The 19337-nt window shown below is 38.1% G+C and overlaps 1 protein-coding gene and 1 pseudogene across 1 annotated transcript; one reads left to right on the top strand and one right to left on the bottom strand.

The window, feature by feature from the left end:
• Positions 1-5078: 5078 nt before the first annotated feature.
• On the top strand, positions 5079-7636 carry LOC145651665 (neoverrucotoxin subunit beta pseudogene; annotated as a pseudogene).
• A 7218-nt stretch (positions 7637-14854) lies between these two features.
• LOC145653724 (uncharacterized) lies at positions 14855-19279 on the bottom strand. Its single transcript, XM_081707805.1, has one exon. It carries the CDS (start codon positions 18928-18930, stop codon positions 15133-15135), a length of 3798 nt encoding a protein of 1265 aa, XP_081563931.1. The 5' UTR covers positions 18931-19279; the 3' UTR covers positions 14855-15132.
• Between the last annotated feature and the right edge of the window lie 58 nt (positions 19280-19337).

The following is a 19337-nucleotide window of genomic DNA, read 5'->3' as shown; positions in this document are numbered from 1 at the left end:
CTTTAACTTAAGGAAATACTTTTCACAGTTTACAGCCATGCAATTCTGCAATGTCTTTTTATAGTCACCGCTGGGAATACTAGAGAACACGTCCCTGGGAATGCTGAAGATAACATCCCTGGGAATGCTGAAGATACCGCCCCCGGGAATACCATTTCAGCTGGGCTTGCTGTATGATGCAAGGAAGGAAGTTCTTATACTAGGTGGGTGGTGGCACTGTGTGGCACTATTTAAATAGATTAGTGGATATAAGTCACTTGTCAGTCTTTGACTGCTCCTCCCCTCTAAGTCACATGGTATGGCCCGCCATGTGCAGGGGGATTCACAAATGTTCTGTGTCTCTGTTTTTCTAACCACACCCCACGGGATTGTACACACACGTATAGGGTTTAATGTTAATGTCTTTGTCACGGAACGCTCACCTCCTGTGAGTCACGTGGGTTGGCTCACCACGTGAAGTGGGAGGATCATTGTTAGTGGCCACACCTGCACACACCTGCACCTTGTTTTGTTTGTGTATTTAAACCCTCGTCGTAGTGTGTGTGATTGTTGGTCGTATTTTCGTAAAGTGTATATTATTAGTGTTAAATGTTTAATAATGTTCACCCGTGTAGTTGTATGTGAGTGCCACTTGTGTTGGCCGTGTTAATAAATGTTAATAATGTTAATAAATGTTTTGCACGAACGAGGAATTCTTTGTGTCCTGCCCCGCGCCCTGCAGCACTCGGGCCAGCAGAGTTACGATTACCAGAGTCATGTAGTGTGGATGTCAGAAGCTTTTGACTGGTAACACTTGGGCTAAACCTATACGTTTGAGTTAAATGTACTACTATACCCCAGTATTAATGAGCTCCCCAATATGCATTGTTTACTAATTTATGTGTATAGAAACACACAATGATATATGTTTGGTATGTTCACAGGTGCTGTAAAAGAACAGGTCAAAGAGTCTCAAAAACTTCCACAGCTGGTTCACTCAGTGAACACTAAATCATGTCTCTTCAGCTGGATGACATGTGTTTACTTTCCTGTTTTTGTATAACAAAAAATAAAAATGAAATTGTCTTTTATAAGTATATTAAAACACATGCTTCTAAGAGATATGCACATGGCTACAGAAGTCTTGTCAATGGGTGTTATTACACTATTCCTCTCCACTACAGATACTCACAAGGACTCAGGCTCAAAGAGAGTGATATGATCAGTGGTATGGCCTGCAGCTCCACAACACTGATTAAAATGGAAATGTGCATTTGAGACGTCTGTGCTTGTGCAGTTGGCAGTCACGGAAGGAAGTGCTGGCAGTGTCTTGGTGGTTGAAAAAGAATTTGTTATCGTAGACAAAAGGTGTGTGTATATATATATATATACCTTTCTACTTCATATCTTGTTTTTTATTATTAAAGTTTTTGACTTTGATGTCTCATATAAGAAAATCAAATAACTTCACAGATGTTGCTGGAGACATCATTAGGGGCCTTTTCTGAATAAATCAATAATTAATTAAATTTACACAATGTACCTGATTACTAATGTGACTAATTGAGACAAGAGGTACAATACTTTCTATCATATATGTGCATTTTTTTTATTTTGTTACTGTTGTTCAGTAGGGGCAGGGACAGTCTGGAAATACCTGGAAGAAATGGGTCTTTGGAATGATGGGAGTTAAAGACAAAAGATGGAAACTAGTTTTGAAACGAGTGTAGAAATGATTAAGACACCACCACTCTGATCATAGATATGTTAAAGTAGGAACTAGCATGAGCCGTTATGAGTGGAGCACAAGCAGAGTTGTGCTGAGAAACTTTGAGTACAAATATGACATGAAAAACTACAGCAGATGATCTGTGGATCCATGCTTCGGTAGCCATACATCACATATTGAAAGAACTTGGGGAACCATCAAAGCACATATTCACAGACTGAGAAGAAATGGTACAGAGACTTTGTGGAAGGAACAACTCATGATTCTTCAGTGGTCATCCTGACTTGACTATCATTATCCTGATAGGCCATTGAGACACTTCTTTATGGATTAAAGCCTTTTCTGACTGAATTTCATGATTTATTTTCCAGCACTTTAATTATCATACAGTGAAGACTACTTTAATGTCTGAATCTGAATATAAAATGTGCTTAGCTGTTTTATTATTATGAAATGTTTCAACATATATAAATGAAAATATTTGCTTGCTTCTGTTGTAGCTTTCATTATATTTAATGTGACAAAATTATATTAGCTAAGTGTAAATGTTTGTAAGTGTTTTTTCACTTTACAATAAAGATCCCTTTTGGAGGTTAAAAGTGTTAGAACCTCATTTACAAATATTGATGTGTTTTACACTTTACAAAAAGGTTCTCTTTTGGAGGTTATGACTGTTTTAAACTGATTAAGCAATGGTGAAGTGTTTTACACTTTAAAATAAGACTCCTTTTTCCAGTTATAAGTCATTAACAGATGATCACAGACCAGTTGGGATGCCCGGAAACATCCAACCAAGTAGGAAAATCTAAAATCTGTGACTCAACAATGGCAAGACTGAAAACTACATGATGGTCTGGAAGTAATAACTTGAGATTGTTTAGGCAGGTCACAGATGTCTGTGCATGGGCAGCAGTAAACCAGTAAAGGAAGTATACACCTGGAATATACTGTCCTAAAGAGGGTGTCTCATCCTCAGAGATCAAAGATGTACTACCTTAAGATGTAGTACACATTCCTTTTAGATTTTCAATCTGCACTAAAAGTCCGACAAGGTTTCTTTCCCACTAAATCGTTTCAAAATCGGTTACCGTAATATAAGATGTAGGCGCGCAATTAAGCCTTTAGTGTAGACAGCGCGACCAAGTTTTTGCGAAGTGCAGATGGCGGTGATAAAACTGAGATTAACGTTCGCTTTCTGCTGGATATTTTTGGAAGAATCTGAGGTTTCGTGAATGTCTGTCTTAATACGGATGCATACATTGTTACGATAAATAGTAATATTTCACCTAAAACATTTATACATTTTAAAGATACTTTCGCGTCTTTATAAATGACCACATAACTGTCCAATGAGTGCGAAAATGAAGCACAGATTACAAAGGCACTGGGGGTTGACGTATTCACATTATATAAATTACTGTTAAGTATTTAATAATATTTTTATCCTTCCGTGATAACTGGTGGTTAAAATTTCATTTCTCATTTGAAAACATTTGAGCACATCAGCATAACGCACCTCTGATCATGACCTCATGAAGCTGTTTTTGTTTGTTTGTTTGTTTTTTTGCTTGTTTGTTTTGGGGTTTTTTTTGATCGAGGTTAGTAACCACGCAATTGCTCCTCACTGTTTCAGTATATAACTGAAAAATGTGCTTGCAAAACAATTCCCTTGGCTAGGACTTCTCTCACCGTTACGAACCGTTATTCCCACCATACGAGAACCAACTTTTCTTTAAGAATGTCCAACTTTTCTATATAAAACACAACTAACCCCAAATTTAAGTAAGATATGAAGACAGAAAGCCGTTTCCTTGGCCGTAGACGGTGTTTCGACTGGATGGCTGCAGTTAGTTGCCCATTGCCCTTTCAATCCTACTTGATTCAGCAAAAAATTCCTTTCGCTTTCTCTCCGAACGGTGCCCTTGCTTTATCGCATTCATCCCCTCGCCCTGCTTGGAGTCTCTCTACATGACTGCTGTCGTTGTGGCTGAGGAAGGACTGGGGTGTAACAGAGAACGAGAGACGTACACGTTAGGCGCCTGCGAGTTCGTTCTCATGCTAGGAACAGACGCTGAGACAGTCTATATACGCGCTTCGATGTTAGCAGGAGCGAAAGGGGAAAGGTGCGATTCAGACGACGGGTGTCAGTCTTCAGCTCTTTGTTGAACTTGGGGTAAGTTGTGTTTTCGTAGCGTGCATCTTGTAGCAAATGTTGGAGATCTTTCTCGTATGGTTAACGAAAACAATCAATGAAACTGGCAATTGCTTCTGCAGGCTTATTTTCAGGTGCACTGTCAGAACACTACAGAACAATCGCTTGGTCACGAATATGGATCTAAAAACAGCTTCATTTATTTATTTTTGATTTATATAGAAAAACATATTCCTTTTGTGTTTAAGCAGTTTTAATGTTATTATGCAGTGTCCTGCAGTGTGACTGTCCCTGTCATTTGGGATTCTAGCCTATGCAGTATTGATTGTTTATAATAAGCATCCTGCTAAAACAAGTGTGTTAACTGTATTCAGAATAGTTTTATTTGGCCATTATAGACCCTGGAATATGGACACCATTTTTCACTTCAGCTGTCTTTTCAGGTAAAAATGGGACAGTGCATTTAAGTTCATAGGAAATATTTAATAGAATCAACTTATTATATCATATTATTCTAATATACTACAGTGAGTTTAAAAGGTGTCCCCATTTCCTAGCGTGTCTACAACAGTGGGACACAGACCCTACTTTGTCAAATATTAAACTATAAATGTGCAACAATATATAGTGTTTTTCATTGAGCAACTAAACTTAATCTTTTAAAAATAGAAGAAAGGTTCCTTCAATGTGGCTGAAAATTGAAAATGCCAGTAGTGTATGAGTACAGTTACAGTGTGTTTATAGCAATTGCATCTAAATGATGTCTAAATGGTGACAAGCTAAAGCAGCACTAAACAAGGTATAAGATGAGAGCAGTTCAAACACTGTGTATAAAAGTGACTATTTATTGTTGTTAAGTTTCTTATGTAACATACACTCCCCTGAGATGGTGGCTCATCTTGTAGGAATTGAACAAACCATTTTAAAATGCATAGCATGGGCTGCTTCTCTGGTGATCGCCATGTTCAGATCACATGACCACAAGCAGGGGAAGTTGGCATAGAGGATCTGCACACTGGCTAAAACCAGGCATACACTATGAGTATGTGAGACTGTGCAATATCATGTGTTCCCATCTCATTAAACCATTGGATCGTTACTTTTGTTATAAAACTGGTGACATATGATAGGGTAGCTCTGCTAACTGGTGATATTGCATGTTCCATTTTGATAAGAAAGATTATTTGTGACCTTAAAGAAAATAAACAAAATGTGGAGATGCCGTGTCTGGGGAGACCATTCCAGCTGGGCATGCTATATGATATGAGGAGGGATTTTCTCATTCCAGGTAGGTGGAACTACTAGTGAAAGCAGGTCTGATTGGCTCTCTCAGTCTACTAGTGAAAGCAGGTCTGATCAGCTCTCTCAGTCTACTAGTGAAAGCAGGTCTGATCGGCTCTCTCAGTCTACTAGTGAAAGCAGGTCTGATTGGCTCTCTCAGTCTACTAGTTAAAGCAGGTCTGATTGGCTCTCTCAGTCTACTAGTGAAAGCAGGTCTGATTGGCTCTCTCAGTCTACTAGTGAAAGCAGGTCTGATTGGCTCTCTCAGTCTAAGCATAACTTTCATAGCTTTCTCTGCCATATGCTGCACTGTTATGGGTCATGTGACACATAAGGCTGACATATATAATGACTGAATGTCAGCAAGCATCATTGTTCTTAATAGAATTGTTAGTCAAAATCTTTGATGGTATGTCAACATAATTAGTGCAGACAGGGCTCTGTCAGTGATGAAGTCCATTGCCCTATTCATCCAATATCACAATCTGTATCAAAAATATTAAATTAATATGGTATCTGGTGTAAAATACATTTGTAGTTTGACAGATACCATGTTCCATGATTTATTGCATGATTTAGACCTAAATAATGATTATTTTTTATTTGCTATTGCACAGCTGGCATTTTACATTTAACAAAAGAATCATCCATCCCATAAACACTACATGTCATATCCTGAGTAGCATTAGCTTCAAGTCTGTTTATTGTCATGGCTAAAGCTGAAACAAACTAAAATATAAATAAGAACATAAAAATAAAACCAATATCCAAAAATGAAAAGGACAGTAACATAAAGACAGCAACTGTATTAAAAATTAGACAAAGCTAATAGAAACGTATGTCAGTATTCAGAATCTCTAGGACACATCACCAGTCAAATGGTAGTTACATGTTAATTATGTTTGCCTGATATTATACTGTCACAAATGGGCTCCTGGCGTCACTGTTTCTTTAGTTTCCCTGTCATGTCTGTTTTGTTTTCCTTTCCTTCCTCGTTGCGTTCCTTGGTTTCGTTTTCTCCGCCCCCTTCTGTTCCTCTATTCCACTCCTTGTTTTAGTTCTCGCTGTTCTCATCTTCACCTATATCTGTTTAATGCCTGATTGTCCTGGTTATTTTAGCCCTGTGTTTTGTCTTGTAGTTTGTTGGTTGTTTTGCTAAGTTAGAGCGTTCTGTTGTGTTTACGCTACAGCCACCTTTACTGTTGCCGCTCCTGCTCTGCTGTTTGCCTATTCGTGTAGAACCTGCCTCGGTGTTCTCCCTCAGCTTCTGTTTATTAACCCTTTGTGTTGTGTTTCGCTCGTTTATTAAATCGCACTTTGCATCCTGCTCCTCTCCTTGTCCTGTTGTAAGCGTTACAGATACATGGGCATATAGACATGTTTTATACCATCATTGCTTATATTGTAATATCCAAAGTCAAAAAATCAAGAGGATAGGGAATATATATAAACTTACTGTTCCAAGGTCAAATGAATAGAACACAATTAGTTTGTCAGTATGGTTTTGAGTGAAACTGTATTACTCTCCATTCTTAAGATTATACAAATTATTATTATTATTATAGATTATATTATAGATTATAGGATCTTTTCTGTTTGCCTTTCTTTACCCACAGGCTTAACATTATGGGACAACGATAAACTTCAGAGACACAAAAATGTGATTCCAAAACAGTTCACTAAAATGGCAGACAGTGCTTCAGACAGTTTAGAAGACAAGGCAACTTCTATGGACATAAGTGGCTCCCTAAAGATCAAAGTTCTATCTGGAAAAGTAAATGTAGAAGGATCAGCTAAATATTTCAATGACAATAAAAAGTCCAATAAACAGTTAGTATACCATGTAAGCACACAGTTTGAACACCTCACAATGGATCATTTGGACCATGAGAGGTTTCAATACACTGAGGTGTTTGACAGTGATCTAGGTACACATGTGGTCACTGCGGTGTTGTACGGTGCTGAGGCTTTCTTTGTGTTTAATAGAGATTTAGATTCAAATGAGGATAAGACTGAGGTAGAAGGGTCCTTCAGAGTTGCACTTAGAAATATCAGTTGTTATGGGATTTCAGTGGAAGGTGGGGCCTCAATGAAACTGAACGAGAGTGACAAGGCAGTGACTGACGAATTCAGCTGTACTTTCTATGAAGACTTTTTATTACCAGTGAATATGTTCTCATTTGAAGGTGCAATTGAAATGTACAAACAACCTCCAAACATACTCGGTGAGAGAGGAGAAAATGCAGCTCCAATGAAAGTGTGGCTCTACCCTCTCACCGAACTGGATTCGAAAGCAGCAAGATGTGTCCATGACATAAGCAACAGCATTATTATGGCTGTATCAAACACAATCAAGAGTTTGAACAATGCAGAAATGAGATGCAATGATCTTTCAGTAGACACTGCTGTACAGTTATTTCCTGCTTTCCATCAAAAACTTCGAGCTGAAGGAAAAACGCAGCCATTATAAACAAGATCTGTTGAAGACAGTGAGTTCTCTGCTGCCATTGATACGTGGAGGTCAAGAAGAAGAACGTGCTCTTGAAAACATCCTGAAGGATCATGAGTAGTTTCCTTTCAGTAGAACTGAACTTGACCAGTGGATAAAGGTCAAAGAATTGGAAGCAGATGTACTGAAAACCTTTCTGGAGAAGCTGGAGGGTCCCACTCAGGATATATATAAAAGCACTTTTTGCTTCCCCACACACTGAAAATGTGGTGTGCTTTACTTTCAGCTCTCTGGATGAGCCAGATCCCTTTCTGGGTTATTTATCAGACTATATGAAAGAAAAACAGAAAAAAGGCATAAAACCTGAGTCCTGGCTCACTCCAGACCTAGGGCAGAAAATAAGAAAGAACCTGAAATGATTCAAATACCTAATGACCTCAGAAAAGAGTTACAACAACCAATTTAGTGTGGCGGCAAAACAGCATGTGAAGCACCCTGGTGCTTGTGTCATAGTGTACAGAGATGAGTGTGATGAAGCAATCTGCTTTAATCCGCCATCTAATCCCGTCTGCCTAACCACTGATGCTGTGACTGACAGCAGTGTAACAGTGCAGTTCAGCCATGCACGTAAAGACACAGTGAAGCTAAACCTGGAGTACAAGATGAAGAAGGAGGAAGAGTGGAAGTGTCAACCTGTGGAGCAGAAAAAAGAGGAAGTTGCACTAACAGACTTGAATGCTGACATTGTGTATGAGATCAGGTTTCTGGTGGTGGATATACTGGGGACATTTCCAGTTACTAATGATGTCATCACCATTCAAACTCCTAAACTGAGTACATTTTCCTTCATAAATATGTACTGATGTTACATTTACATTAAAGAACGTATACATACACCTAGTCATCTAATTACTATTATGAGCTATAAGTGCTCTAATGCATGAGTAGACCTAAATAATAATTATTTATTATGTATTAATTTAAGACAAAAAAATAATCACCCATCCCATAAAACTACAAAAGCCAAAACAAACTAAAATATAAATAAATAAATCAGATTTTATATAAATATAAAAATATCTGGGAATTTCCCACTTACTAGTGATGTCAGCACCATTGAAACTCCTAAAGGCACATACCCACCAACTGAATGAACACCCAAAAACTCAAGCACCCTGCATACCAATCACCGAGCAACAGAACCATCAACACCAATCATGATCCACCAATCCACCAATCACATGCTCCAGGCTCAAAAATGCACTGGAAGTCAAAGAAAAAACATCACACATCTGAACAAAGCTGAACACAGAACAGAGTAGTTCCCTGTTGTTCATGAGGTCATCACTATTAAAACTTAAAACATTTACAAATGGATACCTCACCAAGTATATGCATTTGACTACAACTGAATGGAAAAAATTTAACAAAACCCAAAAATTAGGTTATTGGTAGAGTATATACTCTGAACATTAATACACTTTACATAATCTGTATTTCCATTTACGGTGGAGAGGATAGAATCAAAGACTCACTAATATAACAATAAAAATCCAGACATTAGAAGAGCAGATCTCCTGATACCTGGTACCTGATATGACATAAATTTGCCAAGCAGTTAAGGACCAACACATTCAATCTAATGACCACTGTCATGTGGTACGGCCCGACGTGTGCTGTGGGAGTGAACGTTTTATCTTGTTTGTACCCACACCCATATTGTTTAGCACACACCTGCACTTGGTTTAGTGTTATGTTGTCTGTATTTAAACCTCTGTAGGCATGTGTTTGCTTGTCGATCATTATAGCTGCAGCCATTCAATGTCTTGACTCTTGGTCACATTATATTTTCAGTGTAAATGTCTGCCGTTATCGCTATGTGAGTACCAACATTATATGTTAATAAACGTTCGTCTCTGTCGAGAGAGTCTGTGTGTCCTGCTCCGTGCTCTGCGGCACTCAGGCTGTTACAACCACCTACAATGTTGGAGGCAGTCTGTGAAAAAAAACATCATTTAAACATCATTATGATTGTGTCATTTGTCAAAGGAAGTTTTTTAAATTATTTTAAATGTCTGCAGTGTGCACCCAGCCTAAATTGTTACAAGTGCATTGAGACACAAGTAGTTGATCAGATTTTCTTAACACATTGCTTTTAACTATTCAAATGAGTATAAATGATCACAAATGCACAGTAACTAGGGAACACTATATTTAAGCCTTCTTGCCTTACAAGCATTTGTACAGTTTTTACTTTTAGAGTCATTCAAAGTTTTTTTCTCATTTATTAATATTCTTTTTAAGGTGGTATGCTTGTTAATATTTAAAAATTTTTTTTTTTTAAACTGCACAGAAATAAAGTGAATACAAATGTATGTATTTAAATGAGCTTTGCTATCCAGATAGCTAAGAGCACACTTTTACCCTTCGCTTAACAGAATCAAGTGTAGACACATCATTTTGTTTTGTGTGGTTTGTAAGCTGTAACAGTCATGAATTTAATTCACTTGTCAGCCTGCAATAAACTGAATGTCTCTGCTCCATGCATGTGGAATACATGTGATTAATAGATCCTGTGTGTTGGTCACTACCTAGAGCTGACAATTTTATACTGAAAACTTTTCAAATCTGTCTACACACCTGAACCCCTGAGTACCGGGACCACAGGTTGGCATGAACAATAAGAGAGACTCATCATTATCTTCTCACTTTTGAAAAACAAAACAAAAGCACTCAAAGGTTGCAGAAAAAATCTGAGAATTTTAGGTGTTGTTGGGCCAGTTCTAGTTAGTTGTTGGTTGGGTATTTTGTGTTAGTTTAGTATTTTGTTTGGTATAAAAATCTATGCTTGAATGCAAATATATACTTGAATGCAATCATTTAGTTTAGTTTGTAAACTAAAGCATACATTTTTCATGTATGAAATTACAGCACTTTCAAATAAATAACCTAAACAAGCATATGTTCAATGATTTTTATTTTATTTATTTTTGTAAGCATGTTTACTAACATTAACACTAACAATTAATAATTATTTTGCATTTTTTACAACTCTGTTATTCCATGGATTGCAAAGGGTGTGGGTTGTTTTGTGAATTATCTCTGGATGACTTCCCCTCATTATTTAGTTGTTGGATTGTCTTTAGATAAAGAAAGTTTCTAATGAAAAAGTAACTTTCTGTGTAAATACTAAGTATAAACTGCCCTTAATACAGCTTGAGTGCCCAACAGAGTATGAAGGATCTTTTGTGTAAAAATTCAGATACTCCACATACAGAGAGTCAGCTTTGATGGTGGTAGAGAAAACATTCATTATTCATTAACTATTGAATAACACCATTAAAAGTGTTACAACAAAGGAGTCACTGTGGGAATGACTAAAACCCTTAAGTCTAGGGTCCTCTTTTACCCTTACTCTGGTCCCTTAGAGAGGTGCTAAGTACCAATCTCTACTGTCCCCTTCTGTTTTGCTTGGTAAAAACACACCTGTCTCTTTCATTTTCTTACTAACTCAACATCTCTGCACACCATTATATTCAACCTAAGGTGAGGGTGATTTTTTAAAATTGTTTTATGAGTCTACGTTGAGTCTTTCTCCCACCTACACACCCGCAAGCTCCTGTGAACCATCATCCATGACCACTCCTCCACTCACAATCACCCACTTCTTATAATAAGATTCTTAGAATCTTATTCGTTATCCCACTTCTTATGTTAGAATCTTATTCGTTATCCCTGCTGTCACTCACTCTTCCCCTATTTAAACCCCATAGGTACCAGACTTCAGCGCTTTGCGTTGTAGCTGGCGTCGGACTATGAGGTAAGCTGCTATTTCCTGTTTCTGATTACCCTGATTACTACTAGTCTTTTGTGCCATGTTCTGTTTTCCTTTATTAAAGCCAAATAAGCCTTTAGTCCCCCACACTCGTGTCTCGTTTTTGTGTCCAAGATGTTGCATATTTTTCATCTTTGTTTTTAACATGATGCCAGTCACCTCTTGCATTCAAACAGAGGTTAGTTTATGAGGTTAAAAAAAAGATGTACCATTGTAAAAATGACCAACGTTGGCAAATAATATTAGCATCTAGGATTGTTTTTCTCTTGGATTAGAAATAGAAGATATTTGGTCTGTTGGGGGTACATGACACAAAAGACTTGAGGGAACAGATTTAATTTTGTTACATTTCTAGCAAACATGCTTTAAAAAAAAAAAATTGGCTCAAAGCCAAGAGTTGCTCATTTCATAGTGGGTTATAGTCCGCATCAAAAGCATTGAATGCATCTTTGTAAAATGCTAAAAATTACCTTGAATATGACATTTTGGCACTAACTACTTATAAATAATATAAATATAACATTATTATAAATATGCACAAAGATGATCTGCGAGAGGTGCTCTGGGAGTATGGGGTGTCAGGGCCATGAGCCGTGTCCGCAATCCTTGACATTAATTCAAGCTTGTTCAGTGTGGGTGTTGGACTCCACCAAAGGTGTGAACTGTCTGCACTCCTGTTTGTGATATCCATGGACAGGATAACAAGGCATAACCAATGACAGTAGAGCTTCTGTAGGAAGGATTGGGAGTTTGCATCACTGCTATGCACATGATGTTATGCTTCTAGCTTCCTTGTACGGTGTCTTAAGCACTCACTTGAGCAGTTGAACAGCTGAGGTAAAGCTGACGCTGTTCGAGACTCTGGCAGTGAAGAGGGACCTGAGCTATAAAAGCAAATCTATGTTCCCATCCTCGCCTATGGTCATGATCTCTGGGAAATGACCAAAAGAACAAAAGTGCGAATATAATTGTCTGAAAGTAACTTTCTCCATCGAGTAGTGGGGTTCACTCCCCATAACAGGGTGAGAATCAAAATCAAAAATGCCTGAGATGCGTTCATAGGCCACCTTTATAATATCTGCAGTAACAGCCTCAGGTACATCTATCTGGTTCCTTGTCTCATCTGAAGAAGTAGTAAATTTTCTTAATTCTCCATACATGCTTATAATTTCTTCTCTTTGCTTTTCAAATATATCAACCCAACTCCAAAGCTATGCTACAATCACCATAACAGATTAAATAAAATAATTCACCTTGTTCACCTAGTACATCACTGTTTGGCACAACCCCTTTTGTCTGGTTAATGGTGTTTGGTGAGTTTATTCTTTTTGTTCCACCCTGGCTCCCACCATCTAACTTAAGAAGCCATCTAGGTCACTTCCTGCTCACCTGTCTAGCCATAGACATGTCAAATTAAAATACCCCTTAACCCAAAGGGTTACAAAGTAATGGTAGGTCATATGACCCCACGAATAATTGTACCTTTGGTCCATGTGGTGAATTATCACATGGAATGAAAACCAGACAAGACAATGGAAGACAGTCAAGCCAGTGTAATGGTGTATGGTACTATATATCCAAATATACAACTATACACTATACATATAAATCTGTTGAGATAGCGTCAGGAGTGACCAAGACCAACATAATAAACAAAACTCACACTAAGAAAGAAAACATCCAGTAAATAATCCTGAGAACAAAAGAAACAAACAAAGACTTACCTTAACTTCCTAACACAAAAAACTAAGAAAAACCCACACGCAACACAAGTGGTCCCTCCCTATTACCAGAATACACACACACCACAGGTAAATCCTGGCAGTGAACCTGGAATGTACACAAACACACACTACACCATACACACATATACATTTTTCCGTAGCACATTTCTGTGATGACTTAATGCTCCCAGGGTGGTTCGCTAATCCCTGTTCATTCAACCCAACCCCACCATCTTAATGCTACACACTATTCACACTGCTACACAACGATACAACTCATATTTAACAAGGTAAACACACTTTTCACACTGGTACACAACTAATCTTATATTTAACAAGGTACACATACTATTGACATTGCTACACAGCTACACAACTCATATTTAACAATGTATACACACTATTCATAGTTATGGGCTACAAGGGGGCAGTGCAATTGGTAAATATATGGAGTTAACTCAGGGTTTGCTGTTGATGTAACAGCAAATGCAGACTTAAGAATTAGTAGATGCAAACAGCTGGTCCCGTTCTTTATTGCAGTTTAACGTTAACAAGCATTATTGAGGCTCCTCCAGAGAATGTCTGACAATCACACAAAGAACCTAAATGTTTATACAGTTTTCATCTCTACCATTATATCCAAATGTATTGAATATATGTAAATTGAGATCCAATAATATACAAGTATCCATCATTATGTAAATTGAAACTTGACACCATTATGCTTCCTTTTTAAACAAAGATAATCTCAGCCCGCAACACCAAATACCTGCAAGATAAAGTTGCTCTTCTGTACTACTCTGTCCTTAATGATAGCAACGTATTTTCTCTCACGTATTTTAAAAACAATGATCTTTCCCAATACTAATGAAGTTATTTCTCACAGGACCAGTCCAGAGTGATATGCCTTAGGTTTGCCTGGAGGCCTTGTATCCACCTCCATTAAACCACCCAGAGACCCACAAGGGCCTCTATTCTGTGTTCAATTCCTAGGCTTTAACTTAGGGTTTCTTATTCAATGCCCATACCTACGAGTATACTTTTTATTAGTCACCCTGGATAATCATGTCTGTAAGACGTGAATGTTTATTAGTTCAGTACAACAAAGCTATTGTTATTGTTCAGACTGTGATTAAGACGTGATCATATCATCATAAATAAATTGCATTACTCCAGTGTGAACTATTACATTGGAACTATAGTTTGGCCTAAAATTTAATGTAAACAAATTTGCATTTACCTCAGATATATTGAATATGCCAAGACTTATTTGGTATTCATTTAGCATTTCTTAATTTGCTTTGGAGGGGACTTAATTTGAAGGCAAAGACCATACATTTGCAACAAGTAACAACTTTTCCCTCAACTAATTCTAACTACAAATAAAACAATTAAAATAATTATTTTTAAATTAATTTCATATTCAGTTTGGGTTTAGCTCATTTGAACTACAAGGAACAAAGAACAAAGATTTGAAAAAAAAAAAGATCACAAGATCTGAAGGTAATTACACAACTTCAGTAAGGGCCATTCAACATGTAACTAAAAATCTGAGCCTTTTTTTGTTAATGTCTAAAATGAGTACTTGATTAATATGATTGCTTACTTTTGAAAAACTTCAGTATTAACCCTGTATTCATATGTAAACATCTTTATGGTTTGCTGTCCTCAAGCAAAAAATGAAACAATCCAGTCTGACTACCATCAGACGTGTTTTATTTTATACATATAACATATACATATAATATTTATACATATATTTTATAACATATAATTTAATACTTCTATTTCATTCTGCCTCTTTTGTTTTTTACATACAATCCATGCACAAAATCTAACCAGGTTAGGAACTGCAAACTATATAACCATATACTGAAAAATAACTATTACTAGAGAAACTGAGAGTGTAGTTACATTGGGTGCCTTTCCAGTTTTTTTCATTGTCCGGTGTATGTGCAGCTTTTTAATTTTATTTCTTCATTTTCAGATAAGGTCCTCTTGTCTAATAACTTTCTGAAGGATCACTGCCTGCCGTCTGATGCACTGCAGATCTGAAATGCGTTTCTGGAACCCTGGTCTGGCTTCCTGCTCCTCTGACTGTATTAGCAGGTCTATATTTTCTGGTGTGGACAGCGGGTCAGTCTGCAGTGCGATTTCATTTAGATGCAATAGACATCTTGTTACCTCACCGACCATGCTAAGAATCTGACACTGCAGTACCTCATATTCAGCCTCAAGTTCCTCTTTAAGTTCCTCTGCTTCCTTTTTTTGTCTCTGTGCAGCATCATACTTGCATTTTAGGTTTTCATTTGTTCTCATCTCACTTACACTTATAACCTCCCAACTGTATAGCATGTTACGGTGGTCACTCCAGATGCATTTGCCAGGGCAAACTGTGCAGTACCCATCAGTCATTGCTTGGCAGTTCCTCCTTTCTTCATTATTTGCAGTAGCACAAGGATAATGACATGTGTATTTGCAATTAAGGCAATTCATGGCGAATTCATGGACCTGGATCGTGTCGCAAACATCCTCATGTTCAAAATCTTTGTTTGCATCAATAAGACTCTGTTGTTGTTCCAGTACTGCTTTTGTCTGTTTAATTTCACCTAACTTAGTGGGCACAGTTTGAATAAATGACTGCATCTTTTTGATGCTGAGGTCCAGCTGTCTATGCTCTTCAAGAACCTCTTTGGTTAGCTGGAGACTCTGTGTCTGAAGTGAATTTAAGTGACTGAAGAAATTCTTCATGCTTTCTTTGTTCATTTCCCAGTACTTTTGGCCAATATGATCATCAGTTCCAAGATGTTCATTTGGGGTAATAAGGATGGAATTGTTAAACTTGAAATGAAGCGGTGACCCGTCTTTCAGTTCAGCACAACAGATGTCAGCAAACTTTAGATCTTCATGCACTGATGGAATTTCCCCATCAGCAAACGTGATCAGAGTAAAAATGTTGTTCTTAATGTCTTTACCAATCAGGGAGAAAATTGAGTCAAAGATGTATTTTTTAGTGCTTGTAGGACATGTCAAGGATGACTGTACTACAAAGCAAACAGCATCAATGCTAACAAAGTCATCTTGATGGCATAAGAATGAATGGATTTGCTTAGTGATGTCTTTGTCTTGTAAAATTCCTCTCATATCTCCAAACTCTGGGATATCAATGATGGTTAGTGAATATGGAATTTGAAAACCTTTCATATGATGGATGTAGCATGCAGTCACCTTTTCAGTCTTGCTCTCCCCTTGTGTTTTACTGGCGACCTCGCTTATGAGTTTAAATCTGCAGTCATCTTCCCAGTCCACGCCCAGGATGTAGTTGATCATTCCATTGATGAGGGCGGTCTTTCCTGAACCAGGGGCACCAAAAAGCATTATTGTTTTGGTTTCCTGATCCAGTAGAGATGGAATTTCAAAAGATAATTTTGAGAACTCACCAGTGCCCACTCTTTTCAGGTTCAGAGTGTAAACACTTGGTGGACCGGCACTCAGAAAAGAGTAGCTTTCATGTGTGTCCTCAATTATCTTCATCCAGTCTCTCTTAGTGGTTATTAAAAGATCTTCAGAAGGGTCACTGATCGCACCCTCCCCAAACTCAGTTGAGATCCGAAGCACATAAGAGGTATCATGTGTCAAACTACCTAAACTGAATACGCAGTCTTCTGCTGATGATTTTATGCTTAGCCATTGGCCACTGTTCGCCTCCTTATATTCAACAATGTACCCATTCACCAATCTACTACTATTCAACATGGAGTGGCACCAAGATAACTGGACTGAGGAAGATGTAATGTTCATGGCTCTTAGGTCAGTTGGTGGGTGCACCTTTTTAAGAGTTTGAATGGTGATGATGTCACTGGCAACTGTATATTCCAGTTGGCCTACTTCAGTGCATTTGATCTCATACACAGTGTCAGCCTTCAGCTCTGCTAGTGTGATTTCCTTAGCATCCTTCTCCAGAGCTACCAGTGTCCACCCATCTTCCTGCTTCATCTTGTACTCCAAGTTTCGCTTCATTGTGGACTCAGATGCAGGGCATACCTTCACTGTTACACTGCTGTTAGACACAGCACCAGTGGTTGAGCAGATGGGTTTATATGGCGGGGTAAAGCAGACAGCTTCACTTTCACTTGCTCCACCTTTAAACACCATCACACATGCACCAGGGTGGAGATTATGGTGTTTTGAAGACACAGTAAATTTGGTATGATCACCGTTTATGGATGTTTTGAGGTTTTTGAATAATTGTAGTTTTTCTCTCATCCTCTGTCTGACATCTTCAGTTAGCCATGTTTGAATTTCTAAGTTTTCAGTTTCAGGACCGCTTTCCTTTTTCACTGCTCCTGTTTTCACATAGTCTGACAACTGAGATAGAAAATCATCTGGCTGATCCAGAGAGGTAAATGTAAAACAGACAACATTAGTTTCAGGATCTGATACATCATCATTATCTACACCAATATCCTGCAGCTCCTGCAAAAATTTCTTTATGACACTGGATTCTTCTTCTTTTACTTTAAACCACCTATCTAGTGTGGTGCTATTATATGGAGACTCTTCATGCAATGTTAAGAACTCAGACAGGGCGCTTTCCTTCTCACCTTGGCAGATAGAGGGCAGCAGAGAGCCAACTTTCCTCATCATTTCAAATTTATAACAGCGGCATTCCTTCTTCAGAATCTGAATTTTTGTAAAGAATCCAGGAAATGTTCGTGCTACTGTATCATTCACCAGGTCATTGCATTTCTTTTCTGCAATGTTCAAATTATGAATTACATCTGATATATCTGTAATTAGATGGCTGTGTATGTCTCTGACAATTTTAGCTGTGTTTGATTCTGGCTTGCAGTAAGGATAGAGCCACAATCTGAGTGGAACTGCTTTTTCTTCTTTGTCTGGAAGCATGTTTGGAAGTGTTGTATACAGATTTATTGCTTCTATAACTGAGGCAGGGTGTGCTTGCAGATTAAAATCTCCAGAGAAAGTGCAGCCGAATTTCTCAGGCACAGGTGTTGCCTTTTCACTGCCTGTTTTGATACCACCACACCTGTGAAAATTAAGTTTTATCTCACCCTCAAAAATTTGTTCCTCTATCTTCTTTGAAGTTCTTTCTTCAGATGTAAAGTAAGCATCAGCCCCATACAAAACAGCTGTGACCACATGTGATGGTGATTCATGCACAGTCTGCATTGCTGTGTCTTTCTTAATGACACTTTGATCTTTTGTAGGGTTGCTGCGTTTGATCTGTGTTTGGTGTTCAGCTCGTGGACTGACAGTTCGGTCAGTTGGTGGTTGGACACTTTTAGTTTGAGGTGTGGGGACAGTGTGTGGGCAAACCATTTTTGTGGTTTGTCTTCTTTTCTTCTTAGTTTGAACAGTGGTGACATCACTAGTAGCAGTGTATCCCAGTGCACCCACTGCAGTGCACCTCATCTCATACACACTATCAGCATTAAGTCCTGCTATTGTGATTTCCTCTATGTCCTGCTGGAGAAGTTGACATTTCCATTCATTCTCCTGCTTCATCTTGTACTCCAGGTTTCGCTTCACTGTGGACTCAGAGGCAGGGCTTAACGTCACTGTTACACTATGAGATGAAGCAGCAGTGGTTGAGCAGATGGGTTTAGATGGAGGACTAAAGCAAACAGCCCCATCACAATCATCTCTGTACACCATGATACAAGCACCAGGGTGCTTCTTGTGGTGTTCTAAAGACACAGCAAACTTAGTGCTGATGGATGTTTTCAGTTTCTTGAATAATTGTAGTTTTCTTCTCATTGTCACTTTGACCTCCTCTGTTAACCATGTCAGAGGGCTGTCGGTTGTCACTCAAGCTCTGGTGCCTGTTAGGTTGTCACTCAGGCCTGTTAGATACTCTGATAACTGAGATAGAAAGGGAGCTGCTTGTTCTAGGGAGGTAAAAGTAAAGCAAGTTACATTTTCAGTTTCCTCATCAGTGAGCAGCTCTACACCAATTCCCCTAAGCTGCTTCAAGATGGCCTGCACTGTATGTAATTCTTCTTCTTTGAACTTTAACCACTGGTTAATATTAATGCTCCTGAAAGGAGACCTCTCATGGAGTTCCAATAATGCAGCAATATCTTTCTCATCTTTTACACCATTATACACTAATCAATTATGCGAAATATGCATGTAGAACAGCTACTGCTTATTTCTATTACACG

Source organism: Electrophorus electricus, chromosome 1, assembly GCF_041902795.1.
Source record: "Electrophorus electricus isolate QZ-2024a chromosome 1, ASM4190279v1, whole genome shotgun sequence".
Lineage (NCBI taxonomy): Eukaryota > Metazoa > Chordata > Actinopteri > Gymnotiformes > Gymnotidae > Electrophorus > Electrophorus electricus.
Note: the sequence above shows the minus strand (reverse complement) of the source record. Positions and strands in the feature narration are given on the sequence as shown.

Coding starts and splice junctions, on each gene's coding strand:
- LOC145653724 (XM_081707805.1), bottom strand. CDS start 18,930: ATGAGAAGAAAACTACAATTATTCAAGAAACTGAAAACATCCATCAGC.